This window comes from Prionailurus viverrinus, chromosome B4 (assembly GCF_022837055.1).
Source record: "Prionailurus viverrinus isolate Anna chromosome B4, UM_Priviv_1.0, whole genome shotgun sequence".
Classification (NCBI taxonomy): Eukaryota; Metazoa; Chordata; class Mammalia; order Carnivora; family Felidae; genus Prionailurus; species Prionailurus viverrinus.
Genome location: NC_062567.1, coordinates 67,857,952 through 67,880,785, shown reverse-complemented (window position 1 = coordinate 67,880,785; position 22,834 = coordinate 67,857,952). Strand labels below are relative to the sequence as shown.

Genomic DNA, 22,834 nt, shown 5'->3' with positions numbered 1-22,834 from the left:
TGGTTCTTTAAGAGTGTAGTTTGAGGGACTCCTGGGTGGCTCAGTCGGTTAAGTGTCTGACTCTTGATTTCGTGGTCAGATTGTCATCTCAGGGTCCTGAAATTGAGCCCCACATTGGGCTCCATGCTGGTCATGGAGACTGCTTAAGATTCTGTCTCTCCCTCTACTGTTTGTGCTCTCTCTCTCTCTCTAAAAAAAATGTAGTGTTTGAGTCCCACATATTTGTGAGTTTTCTAAATTTACCTCTGTTACTGAGTTCTTTCCATTGTGATTGGAAAATACTCTTTGTATTCTTCATTCTCTTAAATGCACTAAGTCTTGTTTTATGGTATAACATATGGCTATTCTGGAAAATGTTCAATATGTGGTTGGAAAGAATGTGTATTCTGTTGTTGGTGAAATATTCTATACATGTTTGTCAGGCCTTGTTGGTTTGAAGTATTGTTCAACTTTTCCATTCCCTTGTTTATCTTCTGCCTAGCTGTTCTAGTCACTGAAATTTTGCAACTATTATTGTTGAATTGTCTATTTCTCACTTTAGTCTTATTTCATTTACTTGGTATTTTATTCATTTACCATGGGGTTTTTATATATGATCATGATTATAATTGTCATAATTTCCTGATATATTGACACTTTTGTCATTATAAAATGTTCTTTATCTGAAGCAGCATTTTTTGCTTGTTTGTTTTAAAGGTCTAATTTATCTCACATTAGAATGGCCGCTCAGCTCATAGATAGTACATGATATATAATTTTATCCCATTTACTTTTAACCTATTTATATCTTTGGATCTTGAGAGTGTCTTCTATAGAGAGCACTTTATTGGATCTCTGCCTTTGAATTGAGTTGTTTGATGATATTGATGTACCATTTTACTTTTTGTTTTCTGTATGTCTGAAGTTGTTTTTGTTCCTCTATTCCTTCTTTACCACTTTCTTTTTTTAATTGAATGTTTTTGAGTGTAACGTTTAATTTCCTTAATAATTTTTTCACTATATTTTTTGAATTGTTTTCTTACTTGCTGCTTAAGGGGTTACAATATACATCTTATCAGAATCGACTTCAGATTTACAGATTCAGATTCACCTAATTTTGAGTGAAATATAGGAAATTACTCCTTTATATGCTTTATTTCCTCTTCCCACTTTTGGTGTTATATTTGTTACATGACCTACATATGTAAAAATCCACATCACGTTTTTATAATAACTTTCTATAATTTTATGATTTTTAGAGAATATGAGAGAAGTAATGAGAGGAATTACATATTCATAGAGCATTTTATGTGAACCTTTTTATTTAGCATTTCTAGTTTTCTTCTTTTCTTCCTGTGGATTTGATTTATTGGCTGGTGTTATTTCCTTACTCTCAAAGAGCTTTGCTTCCACCTGCCTCATTTTTGCTATTATTATCAAATATATTACATTTCTATATATTATAGGTCAATAATATAATCATATACTTATTGGTTTATAAAATTGTTTTAAAATAAGTTAAGGGAAGAAAGGAAAAGAAAGATGCAATCATAATGTCTTTTATAATTACCTAGACAATTGCCTTTACCAGTACTCTTTGGTTGTTTTGTATTAATGTCTGGTGTTACTTGATTTCAGCTTGACGAACTTCCTTTAGCATGTCTTATAAAACAGGTCTACTAGTGACAAATCCTCTCTGTTTTGTTTATCTTGAAAGTTTTCATTTGGCCTTCGTTCTTGAAAGATTGATTTGCTTGTTATAAAATTCTCAACTTACACTTTTTATTTTTCAGCACTTTAAATATGTCACCCGACTGTCTTCTAGCTTATAGATAAAAACATGGAGGTCAGCTATGTATCTTATTGGGGTTCTTATGTATGTGGTTATTTATCTCTTGATGCTTTCAGATTTTCTCTTTGTCTTTGACTTTCATCTTTACTGTCACATATTTGGATGTGGATCTCTGTGTATCTACCAAACTTGAAATCTATTGAGTTTCTTGGATGTATAGATTAACGTGTTTCACCAAATTTGGAAATTTCAGACATTATTTATTCAAATATATTCTCTGCTCCTGTATCTCTCCCTTCCTTCTGGTACTTGCATTATGCATATGTTGGTATACTTAATGGTGTATCCCTTTGTTTCTCTGAGGCTCTGTTCATTTTTCTTAAAATGCTTTTTTTCTCTCTGTTCTTCAGATTATGTAATCACTATTGATACCTGCTCAAGTTTGCTAATTCTTTTTTCTACCTGCAATCTACTGTTTGAGCCCCTATAGTGATTTCTTTTGTTATTGTACATTTTAACTCCAGAATTGTCCTTTTGCTCTTTATCTAAATGTAACTTCTGTCTCTGTATTGATATTCTCTATATGATGAGACATTATTATCATACCTTTCTTTAAAACATGGTTTTCTTTAGTTCTTTGAACATATTTATAATAGCGGCTTTGAAGTCTTTAACTGCTCAGCCAGACATGTGAAACCTGTCAAAGGCAGTTTCTATTGCCTTTTCCCCCTGAATGAGTCATCCTTTCCAATTTCTTTGCATATCTCAGTTTTTTCTTGAAAACCAAGCATTTTAGGGAATGTATTTTAGTAACTATGGACACTAAATCTCCTCTCCCCTCTCCTCTAGGACTTGTTTGCTTGCTTGTTTGTTTGCTTAGCTCCTTGGCTGAACTATTTTGGTGACATCTATTTTCTCTGTAGTGTGCAGTCTTTGATGTCACTCCCTGGATGGCACAGCCTTGGACATGTACAGTCACTCTAATCCTCCTGGAATGATGGTGTTTTTAGCTGAGATCTCTTTGTCTCTTTCCCAACTCTCCATGAAATTTAAAAAAAAATTTTTTTTAACATTTATTTATTTTTGAGAGAGACAGAGTGTGAGCAGGGGAGGGGCAGAGAGACTGAAACACAGAATCCGAAGCAGGCTCCAGGCTCCGAGCTGTCAACACAGAACCCAACGCAGGGCTCGAACTCACGGACAGTGAGATCATGACCTGAGCCAAAGTCAGACGCTTAACCGACTGAGCCACCCAGGTGCCCCAAGTTTTTATTTTTATTCCTAGTTTGCGCATTAACTTTTTTAAAACTTAAATTCAAATTAGTTAACATACAGTGTAGCCTTGGCTTCAAGAATAGAACCCAATGACTCATCGCAGAAGTGTCCTCCTTAATGCCTATCACCCATTTAACCCATTCTCTTCCTACTTACTCCCTCCCAAAACCCCCACTTTGTTCTCTGTATTTAAGAGTCTCTTCACACCTGTCAGAATGGCTAAATTTACAGCTCCAGAAACAACAGATGTTGGCACGGATGCGGAGAAAGGGGAACACTTTTGCACTATTGGTAGGAATGCAAACTGGTGCAGCCAGTCTGGAAAACAGTATGGAGGTTCCTCAAAAAATTAAAAATAGAACTAACCTATGACCCAGCAATTACACTACTAGGAATTTATCCAAAGGATAAAAATATCCATTACGTTTTTAAACTGGTCTGAATCTATTGATATCACACTCAGCTCTTAGACTCCATTAATTGCTAGATGATTGCTATATTCTTTCAATAACATCTTAGAGGAGTAAATTACTCCATGGACTAATCCAGCTAAATTCAAGCCCTCTGGCCAAGGTAGTATTATAGGTCAAGTCAGACCTCAAGAGGAGCCCTTCTTAACTGTCTCTTTCCTTGGTTCTCTCTGTTAAACTTCAATTTGATCTACCATTTTCCTTGTTGCTCTCATTGAGCTATCACCACTCCCTTTTTAGCTGCGTGTCATTAAAATCTTGTTTTCAGTTGCATCTTTAGTCTTGAAATTCTCCTATTTCTTTCTCAAATAAGCTCATACTCCTTAGAAAAAGCTATGGAACACTCCGACCTTAACATCATGACTCTATCCTAAGGAAAAAACTTTGCACTAGTTCTGTGGATCTAAGGATAGGGCCAACTTCTCAGAGTAACAATCGTACTTTTTAATAAGCAGGATCCTGAGTCATAGCAGTAACCCCTGCTCTTCTTGGGTTGCCCTTCTCAGCATAGAACCTCTGCCCTACCAGTGATTTTGAATGGGGATGATTGGAGCCTTGTGTTCTTGGCCAACCATGCCTGGGGTAGATCTTCCGTTTTATGAGTAGGGACTGAGTGGCCGATGGGAGCTTAGCTATTCTTATCTGTAATAGAGCTTCTGTGGCACAGAACTGCATGAAATGAGAATTGCTGGCAGTTTTCCCCTCCCAGGGAGAAAACTTAACCTTAACAGAATGCTGGAGAAATGGAGCCTTGTGTTCCTATCAAGACTAAAACTGTCATCCTGCTGAGGTAAGAGTAAAGGGCAGGTCATGGTTCAAATGTCATAGACATTCCCTCTTCTTACCCAGATATAGTAGATTTTTTGTGAATAAATATTTTTCCATTTGTTGTATAACCTTAGGATAATTTCTAGAGACCTTAAATGGTTGTTGTATTTCATAATTTTTATGAGTTATGGTTGTTTTGTCGAAGAGTGAGGCCACAGGGCTCCTCAAGTTGCCATTCCAGAAACACTTCCTCTCTTGGTCATATTTTAAAGGTAGATAACTTGGCAGAGAGGGCTCATATTCTCATTCAATCTTTGAAGCTGGATAGCTCCATGCATGTCCATTCTTCTCCTTTTCTCCTTCATTCATATTGGTCCATCACATAATTGGTCTACTTCCCAGAATGTGACTCTCTGACCCACATCTTCTATTCAGTTCTTTTCCCAGGCAGTCCTTACCTTGATGAACTCCCCCTTATGAAGCCTGACACTGTGTTCTAAAGTCTTCAGACACCTGTTCTAAAGTCAAGGATGTGTAATCTAAACCTTTTAGCATTCTCAGCAATTTTTTTTAATCCATATGGATTTTTTAAAATTTATTTTTTATTTATTTTTTTAAAGGTTTTTTTTAAATGTTTGTTTATTTATTTTTTTTTTTTAATTTTTTTTCAACGTTTATTTATTTTTGGGACAGAGAGAGACAGAGCATGAATGGGGGAGGGGCAGAGAGAGAGGGAGACACCGAATCGGAAACAGGCTCCAGGCTCTGAGCCATCAGCCCAGAGCCTGACGCGGGGCTCGAACTCACGGACCCGCGAGATCGTGACCTGGCTGAAGTCGGACGCCCAACCGACTGCGCCACCCAGGCGCCCCAATGTTTGTTTATTTTTAAGAGAGAGAGAGAGAGAGAGAGAGTGGGGGACGGGCAGAGAGGGAGGGGAACAGAGGATCTAAAGTGGACTGTGAGCTGACAGCAGAAAGCCTGAAGCGGGGCCTGAAACCACAAACCATGAGATCATGACTTGAGCTGAAGTCAGAGGCTCAACCGACTGAGCCACCAAGTGCCCAAACTCCTACGGATTTTTTAGTAACACTTCCCTTTAACTAGAGATTATTAAATAAAGATTAAATAGAGATTATTCATTCTCAAATGATCAACCCATGTCAAGACTGATGAACTTTGTCCAACAACCCATCCTCCTTATAAGCTATATCATCTTGTCAAATACTTAATGTTATTAGAAAGAAGCAAATTGAGAATGCCACGTAGAGATGTGGGGAGTCTGATACAAGGTCTCACAGATGCCATTACTTTGGAAAGGTTGCCAAGTTCTGGGAATCCAGTCTTTTTTTATTACATGTTAAATTGGGCAAGGTCAGGGTTGATGAAATAAAAACTAAATTCACAAGAGAGCTGATAGGCAATTAAATCATGTAACTGTCAAGTAGAATCAAAATTTTTATCTCAGAGTGCCTAGGTGGCTTATTCAGTTAAGTGTCCAACTCTTGATTTCGGCCTAGGTCATGATCTCATGGTTTGTGAGATCTTACATGCTTGGGATTCTATCTCTCCCGCCCTCTCTGCCCCTCCCCCTCTCATGATCTCACACACACACACACACACACTCTCTCTCTCTCAAAATAAATCAATAATCATTAAACACACTTTCTTCTCACTTAACTTTCCTAATGGGAAATATCTAACAGAAAGCTAATTATTATAAAGAGTATTTCTTTTTTTTTTTAATGTTTATTTTATGAGAGACAGAAAGAGAGAGAGAGAGAGAAACAGCATGAGTGGGGGAGGGGTGGAGAGAGGGAGACACAGAATCCAAAGCAGGCTCCAGGCTCTGAGCGGTCAGCACAGAGCTCGATGTGGGGCTAGAACCCATGAGCCATGACACCCCAATAAACAGAATATTTCTTGTTGAGCTTGATATCTGAATAAGAGGCGTTAGCACAGTTAGGTTTTTAAATGATACTATAGTTATTTCCATTAATTTCTAACCCTTTATTTAATTTCTCTGTGACCCCATTTCTCCCCTATAATATCTTGAGAAAGTTATGTAGTTGTAAACTGGGCAATCCCATTTCATAGTTAGGAGAAGCAGAAATTCCATGTTAATAACCTGTCCAAGGTCCTTGAGAAAGTCAGAGGCAGAACCAGTACAGTAATAAAATATTCCTCTCTACTCATCAAGGTGAGATGCCTCCCTCGTGTAGTTCTCCAGGCATTTCTGGAATGCCAGGTTTTATTTCCCAAATTAGATGTTAGCGAGCATAGATAGGTATGTGCTGTGAATAGGAACTTTACCTATCTATATTCATTCTCTACAATTCAACCGGCTGAGGTTTATGTTACCAAAAATACAAACTGTCCAGTATTCTTAGAGGTGTTCTGTCAAATATATAAACCAGATTCTGTGTTAAGTTATACAACATTTGCATGAATACTCTCCAGATGTTTGATGTCACAGAAAGAACTTATTTTGTTTGGGATTCATCAAAACCACATCCTCTGTGTTTGCATATGACAGGGCACTCTGGGACATGAATTCTAAAAAGAGAATGGATACATATGGCACTCTTTAGGGAAAATAAACTTCGCCATATTGCAATATAAGATGAAGTTAAGGAGTGTGATGTGACTTTAGAATACATATATCAAAAGTGAAGTAAAGGAAAACCTTTGATACTTTTCAAAGAGCCACAAAAATGGGACGATAAAACCTAATGTGTATCTCTTTAGCTGTTTTATAATTAATATTGATGACACAAGAGCAAGAGAAATAACTACATTCAGCTAGTGCAAGTAGATCATGGCCAGCATCTATTTTGAGAATTCAGAACCAGTCATTAAATATTTCAAACATGTATTTTTTACCATAGGTTACAGAGTTTGATACGCATCCAAAGATCTACCTTTTTGATTATATTGTTTAGATTATCCCTCTCCTTATTTTTGCCTGCTTGATCTGTCTTGTTACTAAAATGGTATATTAAAATTTCCTATTGGGGGTATCTATCTATATATCTATCTATCTATCTATGTCTACTTGTATCTCCTATAGTTTTATTTTATAAAAGTCACTGTGTTACTCAATTCATAATATTCGTGGGTTATTTCTTCATTGTAGATTATGGTTTTTAGTATTTATTTGTCATGTTTTCCTGATTTAAGACTTGAATTCTACTTTGTCCCTTAGTATTATTACCCTTCTTCTTTTCTTATGTTCAGATTCCTGGTATTTTTTTGCCCATCCTTTTAATTTTAGCTTTTATGGATCACTTTATTTTAAGTATGTCTCTTACATACAACAGATTGTTGGGTTTATTTTGCAAGCCTTTTGGAAAATTTATTCTTTAAATACATTTTATACCCATTCACATTTTAAAAAGTTATAGAGAAAAATTACCTTTTTTTTTTTTTTTTTTAGTATACAGTTTTAACATATGTACAGATTCACATTACCATCAGTATAATCAGCATATAGGGCAATTCCAAATCTTTGGACCTAACTTCTGGTAAACACTGAACTGTTCTCTGTTGCCATTGTTTTGCCTTTGCTGGAATGTCATACAAATGTCACATAAATGGAAAATACAGTATATAATGTTTTAAGATTGGCTCTCTTCACTCAACATAATGCCTTTGTGATTCATCTGTGTTGTTGCATGTGTCAGTAATTTGTTCCTTTTGTATTGCTCTGAATTATTCTATCATATACAAGTTGTACAGTGGTCCTATAGTTTGTCCACTCATCCATTGGAAGAATGGGTTGCTTATAGTTTGGGGAGATTATGAATAGAGCTGATATGCACATTTGTGTGCAGGCGTATGTGTGAACATACATTTTCATTTTTCTGGGATAATTACCTGATTAATGGGATTGTAAGGTCATAGGGAATGTGTATGTTTACCTTATAAAAAACTATCAAACTGTTTTAAAGAGTAACTGTACTATTTTGTATTCCCACTAGCCAAGATTAAAGTTCTAGTCGCTTTGCTTCCCTGTCAGCACTTAGTATTGTCAAGTTTTGTTTTCTGCCCCATCATGTTCTGTGGAATCTCATTGTGGTTTTAATTTGCATTTGATTCACAGTTAAATATGTTAAATACTTTTCATGTCCTTATTGGTCATCTGCATATCCACTTTGGTGAAGTGTTTTTTCAAGTCTTCTACCCATTTTAAAAATTGGATTGTTTATTTCCTACTGTTTAATTTTGAGAGTTCTTTACATATTCTGGATACAAGTCTCTTGTTACATAAGATATTTGCAAATATTTTTTCCTGATCTGAGCCATAGCTTTTCTTTCAAGTGTCTTTCACACAGCAAAATTTTTAAATTTTAATGAAGTCAAATTTATTACTTTTATCCTATATGGGTTGTGCATTTAGTTTCATATTGAAGAACTCCTTGACTAACTCCAAGTGACAAAGATTTTCTCCCATGTTTCCTTCAAAAATTTGTATAGTTTTATAGTTTTACCCTTAGACCTGTGGTTGATTTTGAATTAATGTTGTGTAAAATCTAATGGATTTTGCATGTAGACATCCACTTGTCCAAACACCATTTGTTGAAAAGACAATATTTTCTCTACTTAATTACCTTAACACCTTTGTTAAAAATCAAGTGGACCTCTTTTTGGTCCACTTGCGGGTCTATTTCTGAACTCTATTCTGTTCCATTGATCTACCTATCTCTCCAACACAGCAGTGTCTTGGTTATGATAGCTTTATAATAAGTGTCAAAATAAGGTAGTGTGGGTTCTTCAAGTTTATTCTTTTTAAAAATTAATTTAACTATTTTAATTTGTCTTTTCATATAAATTTTAGAATCAGTTCTCTAGAGCTACAAAAATTCTCCATGGAATTTTTATTGCAGTTGCCTCAGATTATAGATCCCTTCATGATAAAATATGTACAACACATTTTAGAATTATCAAACTATAATGATGTAATAAGACCACATGAACCAACCAGTCAATAAAAGAAGTAGAACATTAAAACTTATGTCTACCTCCATAGTTCTTCTCTTATATCCACAACTACTTTTTCCTTTGATGCAGTCAATTAATTACTCAAGACATTCCAATTTGTTGAATTATTGGATATTTGAATCACCTTCCACTTGTGACTTTGCTATTAGAATATTACATCTTATGGCCGCCTCTTCTAAAAACGGTTGAGAGTAGAAGAGGAGGTAAACCTCATACTACTTTTAAAACACAAATTTTTAGCAGCTACATTGAACTAATTTTTTTAAGTTAAAGGTTAGGTTTAAGGAGGTATACATTTTACTCTTAAATAAAAATATGAAACTAATATAATTAATTTATCCAATCATTTATTCCTTCTGAAGTCCCATAAGAACATACCAGTACCTTTTTTATACACCTGTAATTCTCTACAATGCATTACATTTATTTATATACATATGCTATTTTATTTTTCCCCCTGTTTAGTAAAATATAATTATCATAGAATATTGCATTAGTGTAAGGTGTGCAAGATAATGATTTGGTTATGTATATATTGCAAAATGATCACCATGGTAAGTTTAATTAACATCTATCACCTCACATAGTTACCACGTTTTTTTCTTTGAATGAGAACTTTTAAGATCTACTCTCTTAGCAACTTTCAAATACACAATACAGTGTTGTTAACTGGAATCACCATGCTGCCCATTATATTCCCAAAATTTATCTTAAAATTGGAAGTTTTTATCTACTAAAGACATAAATAAAGCTCATGAAAATTAGTCTGGAGAAATGGAGGAATAGATATTTCTAGACCAACTGATTGTGTCAATGACCACCTAAGTCTGTCAGTAGTCAGTCATTTTTTTCCTTTCATTTTCAGTGTATATACATTTGAATGCTTCCAAGCAACCTTGAGCAGGAGGGTAAAGAATTAAGGAAAGTGTAAAATGTTAGGCTGTGAAAACACCGAATGGCCTGCTGGGGCACTCAGTAAGTGGCTTGTCACAGGAAACCTACATCACAGAATATACGTCTATTTTTAAGGAGTTTTGTTTGGTGAGAAGCCTACTTATGAGTTAATGTGAGATGGAGATATTCAATGCAAAACTTGTAGCAGGTTGACTAAGAATTAGTTATTTACTGGGGCGCCTGGGTGGCGCAGTCGGTTAAGCCTCCGACTTCAGCCAGGTCACGATCTCGCGGTCCGTGAGTTTGAGCCCCGCGTCGGGCTCTGAGCTGATGGCTCAGAGCCTGGAGCCTGTTTCCGATTCTGTGTCTCCCTCTCTCTCTGCCCCTCCCCCGTTCATGCTCTGTCTCTCTCTGTCCCAAAAATAAATAAACGTTGAAAAAAAAATTTTTTTTTTAAATTAAAAAGAATTAGTTATTTACTAATATAAAATACCAAATGTGTCTAGTATTTGCCAATATAAAATACCAATGTGTCTAGTATTAATGTCATTCATTATCATGGCATATGAAAAGTTTATATGTGTATTTGTGTATTCATGTGTATGTAATGCTAAAATTTAATATTTGTAATGTTGCACTTAATTTATCCATTCAAAAACACTAAGCCATATTCTGGGCTCTGAGAATACAGGAATGAAACATCTAGGTCATATTCTAAATTTATAACCAAATGATATATGTGATATATTTTCTTTGGAATTTATCTAAACATTAGTTCTCTTTCAGGGAAATTCTGTATATATCAAAATTATATCATAAATGTATTTGAATTTCTATTTTGATTTTAATTAAGAAATAGCTTAGACTTCTTAGCAATAAACTAAATTGATATATAATTGTTTTAGCAATAGTAATAACTCACATTATAATTATATTTGAAATCTATTTCATCTTTGCCTTCATGACAAGATACTATTTTCAATCACATAATGTAACTCCTAATATTTTATCACAGTCTTGCTCAAGATTCATGCATCTTAAGCTATGGGATATAGTGATGTAATCTAAGAAGATCACTCTGAATCTATGTGTACATGGAACATTGGCAATAAGCTTAATTAGCATTAATTAATTCTACTTTTGAATGTGTAATTGTGTACTTCAAGACATAAATGTGCCCAAATTTTATCCACTTTTGTCACACATTTTCTCAATTAACAGATATTTAAGGTTTAATATTTAGCAAAGATAGTCTGAAATATTTTGACATGAAAATGGTTCTTGTGTCTTGAAAAGAATTAGATCATAATGCCACTAGGGGGCTCACAGACCATGTGTGTAAATCCTGTGGCATCATACACTTCAGGGCACTTTAAAAAGGGATGTAATAGCTGGGACAATAATATTACACTGACTAGTTTTGTGTAGGGGGTTAAGAAGTAACATTTTTATGGCAACAGAGAAAGTCACATTAACAGGAGAATCCAGAAAATACATTAAACAGGTGTAATTCATCAGAGAAGTTAGTAAAAAGAGGTCAAGAATAGAAGTTGAAGAGGTATACCTGGGTGACTCAGTTGGATAAGCGTCCTACTTCGGCTCAGGTCATGATCTCGTGGATTGTGGTTTGAGCCCTGTGTAGGGCTCTATGCTGACAGCTAGGAGCCTAGATCCTACTTCGGATTCTGTCTCTCTCTCTCTCTCTTTCTCTCTCTCTCTGCCCCTTTCCCGCTCATACTCTCTCTCTCTCTCTCTCTCTCTCTCTCTCTCTCAAAAATAAATAAACATTGAAAAAATTAAAAAAAAAGAAATTGGAAAAATGTGAAAGTCTAGCATTAGTCCCTGTGAACACCCCATCTCTTAGGACTTGCCTATTGCTACAGGGACACGAGCTCTAGCTGTCAAGCCGTGGAGTCCTAGGGTTGGACAGAATTACTTTTGCACAAATAACATTATATGGTATTGATTCAGATGTCTCATATTGAGATTTGTTTGTAATCAATGTTTAAAAAACTTTAGCTGGTTCACTTCCTTTAGAGTAAGATTATATCAATATTATTTCATTTTTTAAAGAAAGACCCTTGAAAAATAATTTGAGGTGTTTCTTATGTAATTCAAATTGAGGTGCTTTTATCCAAGAGCATTCTGTTTTTTTAAGTTTTTTTTTTTTAATGTTTATTTATTTTTAAGAGAGAGAGACAGAATGTAAGTGGAGGAGGGGCAGAGACAGAGGGAGACACAGAATCTGAAGCAGGCTCCAGTCTCCAAGTGAGCTGTCAGCCCAGAGCCCAACAAGGGGCTCAAACTCACGGACTTGGACTGCGAGATCATTACCCGAGCCAAAGTCAGATGCTTAACCGACTGAGCCACCCAGGTGTCCCGAGCATTCTTTTTTTCTTTTAATAATATTATTAAATGTCTATTTATTGATTTTGAGACAGAGATAGAGAAAGAGAGGGAGAGAGAGAGAATCCTAAGCAGGCTCCACTGTCAGCATGGAGCCTGTCGCCAGGCTCGAACTCAGAACTGTGAGATTATGACCTGAGCTGAAACCAAGAGTCCAATGCCTAACCAACTGAGACACCCAGGTGCCTCCAGGAGCATCCTTAAATATTTTATTAATTCCACCTATTTTGTTTTGTTTACAATCTAGGGACAGTTCAGCATTAACTTGGCAGGAACTGGGATGAGGATATCCAGCACAGCAAAGTGGCTTGCTCAGGGGAGTTATGCCTCTGTCATCATCCACAGATCACAAGTAAGTCCTGCTGGACCAAAATGCCTGTCTGAAATACTGTGCTGTGAACTGGAATTAAAGGACCTCTACTTTAGAGTTATAAAGTTAATGACTAATGAGTTATTGCATATATGAGGCATGTTACATATAATGGGGCATAATATTAATCTAGGAAATAATGAAACTGGGTTCATTGTTATTAATGTACATGTGTTTTTACGTGCATATAAATCCATGTGTAGGCTACAGATCCTTGAACCTGAAATATCAAATGCCAGGGCATAGAGATTTTATCTGGCTTGTTTGGGGCTGCTGACTTGATATGCCAGTACTTCAAAAAGAGGTAGTGCTGTTAGCTATACTTTAATTATTAAAGATGTGGTAGTTTTAATATTTCAAAGTGAGGAGTATATTTTTGGTTTATTTACCTCAGTGCTTTGATTCAGTGATGGGCGTGGTGTTAAAGCCATTTGTCGTTTAACATCTGTTCTTTATAGTTTCTCTAAGAATTAGGACTATTTTTATGAGTGTATGCATATTTTCCTCTGCCTTTATCTAGATAACATCGTACTTGGCTTTTACTGTAGCACACATATTACATGTAGAACACATGTAGAACACATACCCTTTATGAGATGGTTCCTGTTACTTCCGGTTACCATGTCTCAGATAGCAGGACTCTATCTACAGTAAATCATAATCTGTAAGTGTTTTCACCTGTGTTACTCATAAGTCAGCACCATCGACAGCCCCTGCCCATTCGATTTTAGGGTTTTTCTTTCTTTTGATAGAAGTTACTTTTGTTATACTCCTACTTGTATCAATATTATTTGTAAGTGAAACTCAATTTTCTAATATTCATAGACACTAAGACATTCTATTTCTGAAGACTATGCAACTGAGTTTTAATGAACACGTAAAGAATTTAAATTTTTATCATTTCTGCCATTTGGGTCAGAAGTAGGCTTTTAGAACAAATGGCTATTTTTAAATTTTGATTTGGCATATTTAGGTCTAATCCCGTTTGGTAGAAAGTATGGGAATAAATGAATTACTTGAAGTATATTCTGAGCAGGTCTCAGTGCAAAGAGCTCAATGAAATATTTCACCTTATTTATCCAGCTTTTAGATATCTTTTTGGTATTGTAAAGAGACCACCAGTAGGTGTGACTATTTAGTAGTCATTCCTTTTGCTTCTTTTGAAGTTCCATTGTAAAGCTTAATTATTTAATCCACTGAGAATTTCGACCTTGATCAAAAATGTTGCATATGAAAGCATTTCCTGAAACCTGAGGCCTGGTGTGAAGCTGAGATGGGTGGAACCCACACTTACGCATGAAATGCAAACCTCTTTTTACTTGCCAGGACATTTTATCCAGATTAGCTTTTTACTTAAACAATCTGGGGATAAGAATGTATGTATATGAATGGGAATTTTTACTGCCATTCCCTTCTTCTCTGCTTACTTACATTCTTGACAGTTAAAAAGCTTCTGAAAGAAAAGACAACTTAAAAACCCCTGATCTCAAAACATTCTTTACCCCAAAATGTTCTAGGAACTCGAAGTTTCCTTCTCTGCCCTCCCTTTTAACATGAAAAACAAAACAAAACAAACAAAAAACCTTATTTTCTCCAGATACTCATATAGGAGCTCAAACTATTTTTTGCCTCATCCTATTAAAATGTCTTCAGTCTTTTGGCTTTTGGTCAAAGATGGAAAGCAGTCTAGAGAGAACATGCATCACACCCCTCTCACCAGCCTCTGTCTACCTGTTTGTCAGTGAATGGTTCTGCTTTTCTTAAAATAGGTGGAAAAAAAAAAAAGAAAAAAAGAGAGGAATCTCCCTTCTTAGTCCTTTTCTAATTACAATTACTGCTTTTAGTCCAGTTTTATCCATTTTATCACCCTCTCCCCTTCTATACTTTTCTTCAAACTGCGTTTGTAATACTTCTGTGAGATGTTTAAGGTTAATGGGGGAGAATAGGACTTGTCAGTTAAGGTCAAATTCGTATAATATATTTTTTATTTAGCCTATGAGAAGCTTATGTAAAATCATGTAAATATCAGACAGCAAATTGGGAGAGTTTTTAACAAGCTCGCTGAAGCAAATAGACACCTCGATAACAAATATGTAGTTTGATGGGGCGCCTGGGTGGCTCAGTCGGTTGAGCCGCCGACTTCGGCTCAGGTCATGATCTCGCGGTCCGTGAGTTCGAGCCCCGCGTCAGGCTCTGTGCTAACAGCTCGGAGCCTGGAGCCTGTTTCGGATTCTGTGTCTCCCTCTCTCTGACCCTCCCCTGTTCATGCTCTCTCTCTGTCTCAAAAATAAATAAACGTTAAAAAAAGTTTAAAAAAATATGTAGTTTGAGATGAATTGTCTAAATTTTAGTGTGGATTATAATCAAGTAGCTAATATGAATCTCAGATTATCCAGTTCCCATGACCACAAATTTCAACTAAGCCTGAAACGGTATGATCTTTGACCTCAAATGTAATTGTTATAGGAAACTTTGGCTAAATGATTTCAGCCCCATGATCCAAAGCATTTGCTCTTTCTGCCTGTGTGCACAGATACCAGCTCATGTATGGTTATCCTATATTTCTGCCTCTTCCTATTTTCAGGATGGAACCAAAGTCTACGGGAGATGTGGAGGGTTCTGTGGAAAGTGTATTCCTCACATGACTACTGGTCTCCCAATTCAAGTAATATGAACATTCAGAAATGGGAAGTATGAGGAGGTATTCTCTGGAATATCTGCGAATAACCGGTGCTCGTCTCTTTACTCTTCCCTTCCTGAGATTTCCACATCCAAAATGTCTGTGCCTTTTCTTTTCCTTTTCTTTCTTTCTTTCTTTCTTTTTTTTTTTTTCCAGGGTGCTCATCAGGGAATCAAATCACTGCTTAATTTTTCCAAAGCCTTCCAAATAAGCTTAACATATATATGATTCTAATCGGGATCTTTTTAAAAGGACACAATAATTTATGGTAGAATATACAGATATTTGAATGAATTATACCAAGGTGATGTTGCTGTTAACAAACAGCTTGGAATGGATTACAGTTATATTATACCTATAATCGTACATATAAATCTACTCAGTACTGAATTGTACAATGAAATGTTTATTCTACTTGTTAAAATGGCGCAAGTAAATTTTAGGAAAATGAATTTATTTAAAACAACTATAAACATTATTAAATCTGTCAGGTGAATAGCAAATCCATAGTCACATCAAAAAGTACATAGCCATTATACTTTCTACTGATACAGCTTAGATACCTTGTTTTATATTTCCTTTAATTTTTAATTGTGGGTTATGGTGCTTCAAATAAAAAAAAATTATCCTGGAAATGCAGTATACTTTTATATTACAAATGTATGCTTGGGTTAAATACAAATATGAAAATTTGTGGGTATAACACAGAAGATATGATATAGTAGAATTTTACTTAAAACACCTACCTCTAATTTGATTGTACATACAAAAGCAATATGTTGTTTTTATAATGTTTATATTCTGTCTCAATAACTCTTATATATGTATATATTTACTCTGAAAGATCTAGTTTCTCAAAAACTATATACCGTATTTTATTAATCAAATAGAGAAATGAGAATAATTGAAATTTTGGAAATCCCATTTTGGTAAACAAAATTATGTTTACATATGCAAAATTTTTATTAGAGATGTTCAAGTTATTTTATATCTGAGGTTCTCAAAGCCAAAGCATAAAAGATAGTATACAAAAATTAACTATTCATGGGTAAATTCTCAGATATTTAGAGATTTTTTTCAGGTGAATAATGTGTGTACTATATAATAATGTGATTTTAAAAGAATCATAGACAAATAGTATTTTCCTATGGCAACTTCTCTGTAAACCAAAAAATGAATCTACTAATAGATTTTTGCCAGGAAATAGTTAGTATACTAGTTTTACCCACAAAGTTTTTTTTTCCCCAAACATTTATTATTATTTATTTTTTCCCCAAACACTTTTTTCCCCAACATATATTGTACCATATAAGGTACTAAGGCTATTTGTGCCAGTGTGGTTAGATAAACGTTTAGGGATCTCTGTATCAGAAGTGAAGTATTTTGCACTATGTGCCTTAAACCAGTTACAATCATTAATACAAAATGTGTAACATTTTCTAGAAATGTTTTCATTCATAATTAAAATCTTACAAACATTTAAATAATAAACATATCTGTGTGATACATTAGCATTTTGTTTTCGTTTTCCTTACACGCAAAAAAATGAGTCCTCCACCAGAAGTCTATAACCCTAAAACCACTCCAGAAATTCCAAGAATTTTTATTTTAATTGTTGCAGTTGGGATGGAAAGGGCTCCTATCCTGTGTATACCCTTCTCGTGGCAGAGGGAATATGGGCAGGAAGTGACAAAAACTTACAATGCCTTTAAAAGCTTCTGTTTATACAAGGGATATCCATGTCTATTCACATTCAATTGGCCAAATTAAATCATATGACCCAAATCCTAGTCTCTGGGACAGGGAAATATATTCTCCCCATGGGCCAAGATTGCCAGGCACAGGCAAGTGGGTGAGGGCCTAGAATTCTCTCCCGGGGGGGGGGAGAAGGTCCTTGTAAACAAGAATACATTTTACCCATCCATCTTCAGCCTTCCTGGAAATTGTCAAAGTACTATCCAAAGCAGTTAAATCAATTTAAATTACCACTGGCCAGGTGTAAAAATTTTAGAGTATCCATTGAGTTTGTATTTTGAGTATCCATTTAGAGTATCTATTGAGTATCCATTTAGAGTATCACTGAGGAATGACAAATGAATTTTTTTTTTAATTTTCTTTAACGTTTGTTCATGTTTTGAGAGACAGGGACACAGCGTGAGTGGGGGAGGGGCAGAGACAGAGGGAGACACAGAATCTGAAGCAGGTCCAGGTTCTGAACTGACAGCACAGAGCCCTTCACGGGGCTCGAACTCACAAACCGTGAGATCATGACCTGAGCCGAAGTCCGACACTTAACCAAGGGAGCCACCCAAGTGCCCCCAATGAATTTTTTTAAATCTAATCTGCTGGGATATAGCATAGTATTTCACTGTTTGAATATTTATATTTATCTCATTACTAGATTGGATGAGGATTCTTTTACATACACTTTTCCATTAGGTTTCTTTTTCTGAGAATTGCTTATTTTTATTCTCTTTGCCTCTCTTCTGCCCCATCTTTCCCATCTTCTCATATCCCCCAACCCACTCCCCAATTCATTAAGAAAGAAAGAAAGAAAGAAAGAAAGAAAGAAAGAAAGAAAGAAAGAAAGAAAGAAAGAAAGAAGAAAGAAAAAGAAACATACATGAGGGAAAAAAGGAGTTTTATGTGAATGTGATTTAAAACATTTGAGAATCTCTTATCACAAAGCTTGCTTTTGATTCTACCTTAAATTACTTGCAAATATTAATATGTACTGTATAATAATTTCCTGTTCTTGCTTATCATTTAAGATGAAGCATTCTCTACATGTATTTTATTCATTTTCCCCCACTCCTTAAAGAGCAATGGTTTCCCTGCTCATGATGAAGGCCAGTCCCCCAACCTCTGCTCTTGATTTCTTCTCACTGTGAATTCTCCAGAACCTCTTCCCACAGATTTTTCTGTCTCCTCCTTTTTCCTTTCTCTCTCCACTGGCTCCTTCTCATCATCCAAATAAAAAAAAGTGTTCAATTCTCTCCACTTTATTTTGTATCATTTTTTATTGAAGTATGGTTGACTTACAACGTTTTATTTTACAAGTATAGTTGACTTACACAATTCCAAACGTGACACAGTGCTCACCGTGATATGTGCAATCACCACCAGTTACCATGCAAGGTTATTATAGTATTATTGATTATATTTCCTGCATTATACTTTTCACCCCCTGTGGCTTATTTGTTTTATAACTGAAAGTTTTTACCTCTTAATCCTTTTCATCTATTTGGCCCACCCCTCCCCCCCCCCCAATCTCCCTCATCTCTGGGGACCACTAGTTTGTTCTTTGCATTTATGAGTCTGTTCTGTCTTTTTGTTTTGTTTCTTAGATTCCACATAGGCGTGAAATCATATGGTATTTGTCTTTCTCTGTCTGACCTATTTCACTTAGCAACATACCCTCTATTTTAAAACAAAAATATGTCTGTGTCTCCCCCTTCACCCACTACTACTCACTGTTCTTCCTCTTATATCCTGAGAGAAACTTCCAGAGAGAAACTGTTATCCTCATGGTCTCTTCATCTCCACCTTTCACTCCAGCATTGGCCCGTTATAACATGGCTTCCAACCCTCAATATTTTATTGATACTGCTTTAACTAAAATCACAAATGAATTCCTAATTGCCAAGCACAATTACATATTCTGAGGTGTGTTTTTTTGTTTCCTTTTAACTTCTGAATAGCATTTGACAAGGGAGAGGGAGAGTTCCATGAAATCCTGTGATCTGTTTAACAATCTAGTGTATGATCTATCTTGGTACATGTTCCATGTGCGCTTGAAAATAATGTGTATTCTGCAGTGATTTTATGTAGATTTATGTAAGTAAATAATGTTATTAGTTTATTGTAGTGTTCAAATATTTCCCTATATTTTTATTATTCTTTTTCTAATTGCAGTATCAATTATTGAGAGATACAATTAAAAAAAATTTTTTTAATGTTTATTTATTTTTGAGAGAAAGAGAGACAGAGTGCAAGCAGGGGAGGAGCAGAGGGAGAAGGAGACTCAGAATCTGAAGCAGGCTCCAGGCTCTGAGCTGTCAGCACCGAGCCCGACGTGAGGCTCGAACCCACAAACCGTGATATCACGACCTGAGCTGAAGTTGGAAGCTTAACCAACTGAGCCACCTAGGTGCCCTGAGAGATACAGTTTTTAAAGCTGTAGTGTCAATATGGTATTGATTGAGATTTTTTCTAATCGTACTAGCGATTATTTTTCTAACTGAAAATTATTAATTATTCTATTAATATATGCTCACATTGATATTCCATTATTAATGTTAAATCCATCAACTATAATTGTAGATTTGTCTATTTCTCCCTTTAGTTCTGCCATATTTTGTCATGAATTTAGAAGCTCTGCTATGAGGTACTTATATGCTTATGAGCGTGATGTCTTTTTGATGTATTGACACTCTTATCGTCATGAAATGTACCTATAATCTCTCGTAATACTCCTTCTCTTAAAGTTTACATTGGTAGCAAAATAACTATATCACCTTTCTTTTAAATAGCATTTGCATGATACATCTTGCCATCCCTTATTTTTAAACAATATATCTTTATATTTCAAATGTCTTTTGCAAATAGCTTGTAATTGTTCTGTGCTTCTATTTTTAAATCCAGCTTGACTATTTTTCCTTGAAGAATATAAAACCATTTATATTTCATGCAACTATTAATATAGTTGGATTTAAGTCTACCATCTTATTTGTATTCTATTGTTTTGTACATTCTTTCTTCTATTACTACTCCTTCTCTACCTTCTTTTGAATTAATTATTTTTGTATCCAATTTCACTTCTCTTTTTATGTTACCCACCCCCTTTTTTTAATGTTTGCTTTAGGGATTGCAGGATATATCCTTAACCTATCACAATCTACCTCATATGTTATAAACCCAAAATATATTTTATATAAATTTTTGTTTTAGCCAAGTGTCTTTCAAAATAAATAAGATGATATAAAATTATTCCTTATACATATCCACATATTTATTATTTCCTGCTCTTTATTCTTTCCTATAGATCTTTTCTTATAGATGTTTCTATTATAATTTCTCCCCAGCTTGAAGAACATTCTCCATAATTTTTTACAGTTTGAGTCTGCTGGCACAAATTCAACTTTCATTTATCTGAATGTCTTTAATTCACCTTCCTAGTTTTAAACTTCATCTATAAATGTTGACACAATTTAAAACTTACAACATACACGAATAGCACAAATAGTTACCATATGTCCTTTAGCTGGATTCACTAATTTTTAACATTTTGCCGCATTTCCTCCATCAGTCTGCCTTTCTCTTTTTATGTATGCATATAGATATGCACACATTTTTTTGTGCATAATAATGCACACATTATTTACATGCATATACATGTATTATTTATCTTAATAAGTTGAGAGTAGGTTGATTTTTAGTCCATAATATTTAAGTATGTATTTGTTAAGAAAACAGATTGTCTATAACATAACCACAGTACAGTTAGGAAATTCAAAAATTTCATCACCTAATTTCTAAGCAGACTTTAAAGCACACAACTTATTTTGGATCTGCTAGTGGTAGGAATGATGATTGGAGTGAATGTCACGCTTAACTGGTTCTTCTCGCGTATCCCACTCTGTATCTTAAATTATCTCACATTATTCTACACCTCAAATGCTTGATTTTCTCTCAAGTATTAGCTCAGTGTGACCTCCTCCATAAAAATTTCCTGGAATATTCTCTCTGGATTATTTTGTTTAAAATTTTGCATTTATTCTCTTCCTTATCTCTGTTATTATTTGCTACTTTGTCTATGATTAGGGCTTTGACCACTCCTCCTATCTGCTCTCCAAGACTTATTTGAGTAAAAATTAGTACTTATTTAACTACTATTTTGTGCCAGATATTGAGAGACATTTTACATCCTTATCTAAATTAGTCTTTTAAAAAATTTTTTTAATGTTTATTTTTGAGACACACACACACACACACGCACGTGCGCATGCGCGCGCGCGCACACACACACACACACACACACACACACACACATACACACACACACCCCATGAGCATGGGAGGGGCAGAGAAGGTGGAGACATAGAATCCGAAGCAGGCTCCAGGCTCTGAGCTGTAAGCACAGAGCCTGATGTGGGGCTCGAATTCACAAACTGTGAGATCATGACCTGAGCTGAAGTTGGATGCTCAACCAACGGAGCCACCCAGGCACCCCTAATTTAGTCTTTTTTTTGTTGTTGTTTAAGTTTATTTATTTATTTGAGAGAGACAGAGACAACACGAGTGTGGGAGGAGCAGAGAGAGAGAGGGAGAGAGAGAATCCTAAACAACCTCTGTACTGCAAGGGCAGAGCCCAATGTGTGGCTTAACCTCATGAAACCATGAGATCCTGACCTGAGCCAAAACCAAGATGAGATGCTTAACTGACTCAGCCACCAAGGCACCCCTCTAATTTGGTTTTTACAACAACCTTGTGAAACATTGCTGTTTTACAGATCATGTCATGTGGTGGCAGAAACTTTTTAGCAAGTGTAGATCTGTCCAAACACAAAGCCTTTCTTTTTGCTCCACCTTATTTTTTGCCTAAGGACAGAAGCTATGTTCTCTTCTGAATCCCTCCCAGCAACTCTCAGAGTGTTGAAGATACAGCATAGATTTGATATTTCATTGTGAATAAATTAAAATATGCAGAAATTCAGTTCCATCTGAAAATATATGAAAAAATCTGTATGAGCTATAGGTATTTGGTGAGATTAATGTTTTAAAAAGAATGATGAAGAGGCATCCCAAGAATATGTTCAGGAAGGTATTCGGTATTCTTACAGAGTTTAATCATGCTCCACTGTGGAATTTATGAGGTCATCCTAAAAGTAAACATAGGGGCGCCTGGGTGGCTCAGTCAGTTGAACATCTGACTTTGGCTCAGGCCATGATCTCATGGTTCACAAGTTCGAGCCGTATGTCAGGCTCTGTGCTGACAGCTCAGAGCTTGGAGCCTGCTTTGGACTCTGTGTCTCCCTCTCTCTCTGCCCCTTCCCTGCTCACTTTCTGTCTTTCTCTCTCAAAAATAAACATTAAAAAATTTTTTTTTAAGTAAACAAAAGCCACCATAAATTTTTTTCTCAAGGAATGTTTTAAATTATTTTTTTTTAATTTTTTTTTTCAACGTTTATTTATTTTTG

The 22,834-nt window shown here is 35.3% G+C and overlaps 1 protein-coding gene across 1 annotated transcript in view; it reads left to right on the top strand.

Annotated features, from left to right (window-relative positions):
* Nucleotides 1–15,730, top strand: part of ADAMTS20 (ADAM metallopeptidase with thrombospondin type 1 motif 20) — a 177,520-nt gene extending 161,790 nt beyond the window's left edge. Inside the window, exons 38-39 of the mRNA XM_047867224.1 lie at nt 12,833–12,937; nt 15,540–15,730. Coding sequence (XP_047723180.1) covers nt 12,833–12,937; nt 15,540–15,629 — 195 coding nt within the window. The 3' untranslated portion in view covers nt 15,630–15,730. The remainder of the gene's footprint in view (nt 1–12,832; nt 12,938–15,539) is intronic.
* The last annotated feature ends 7,104 nt before the right edge of the window (nt 15,731–22,834 follow it).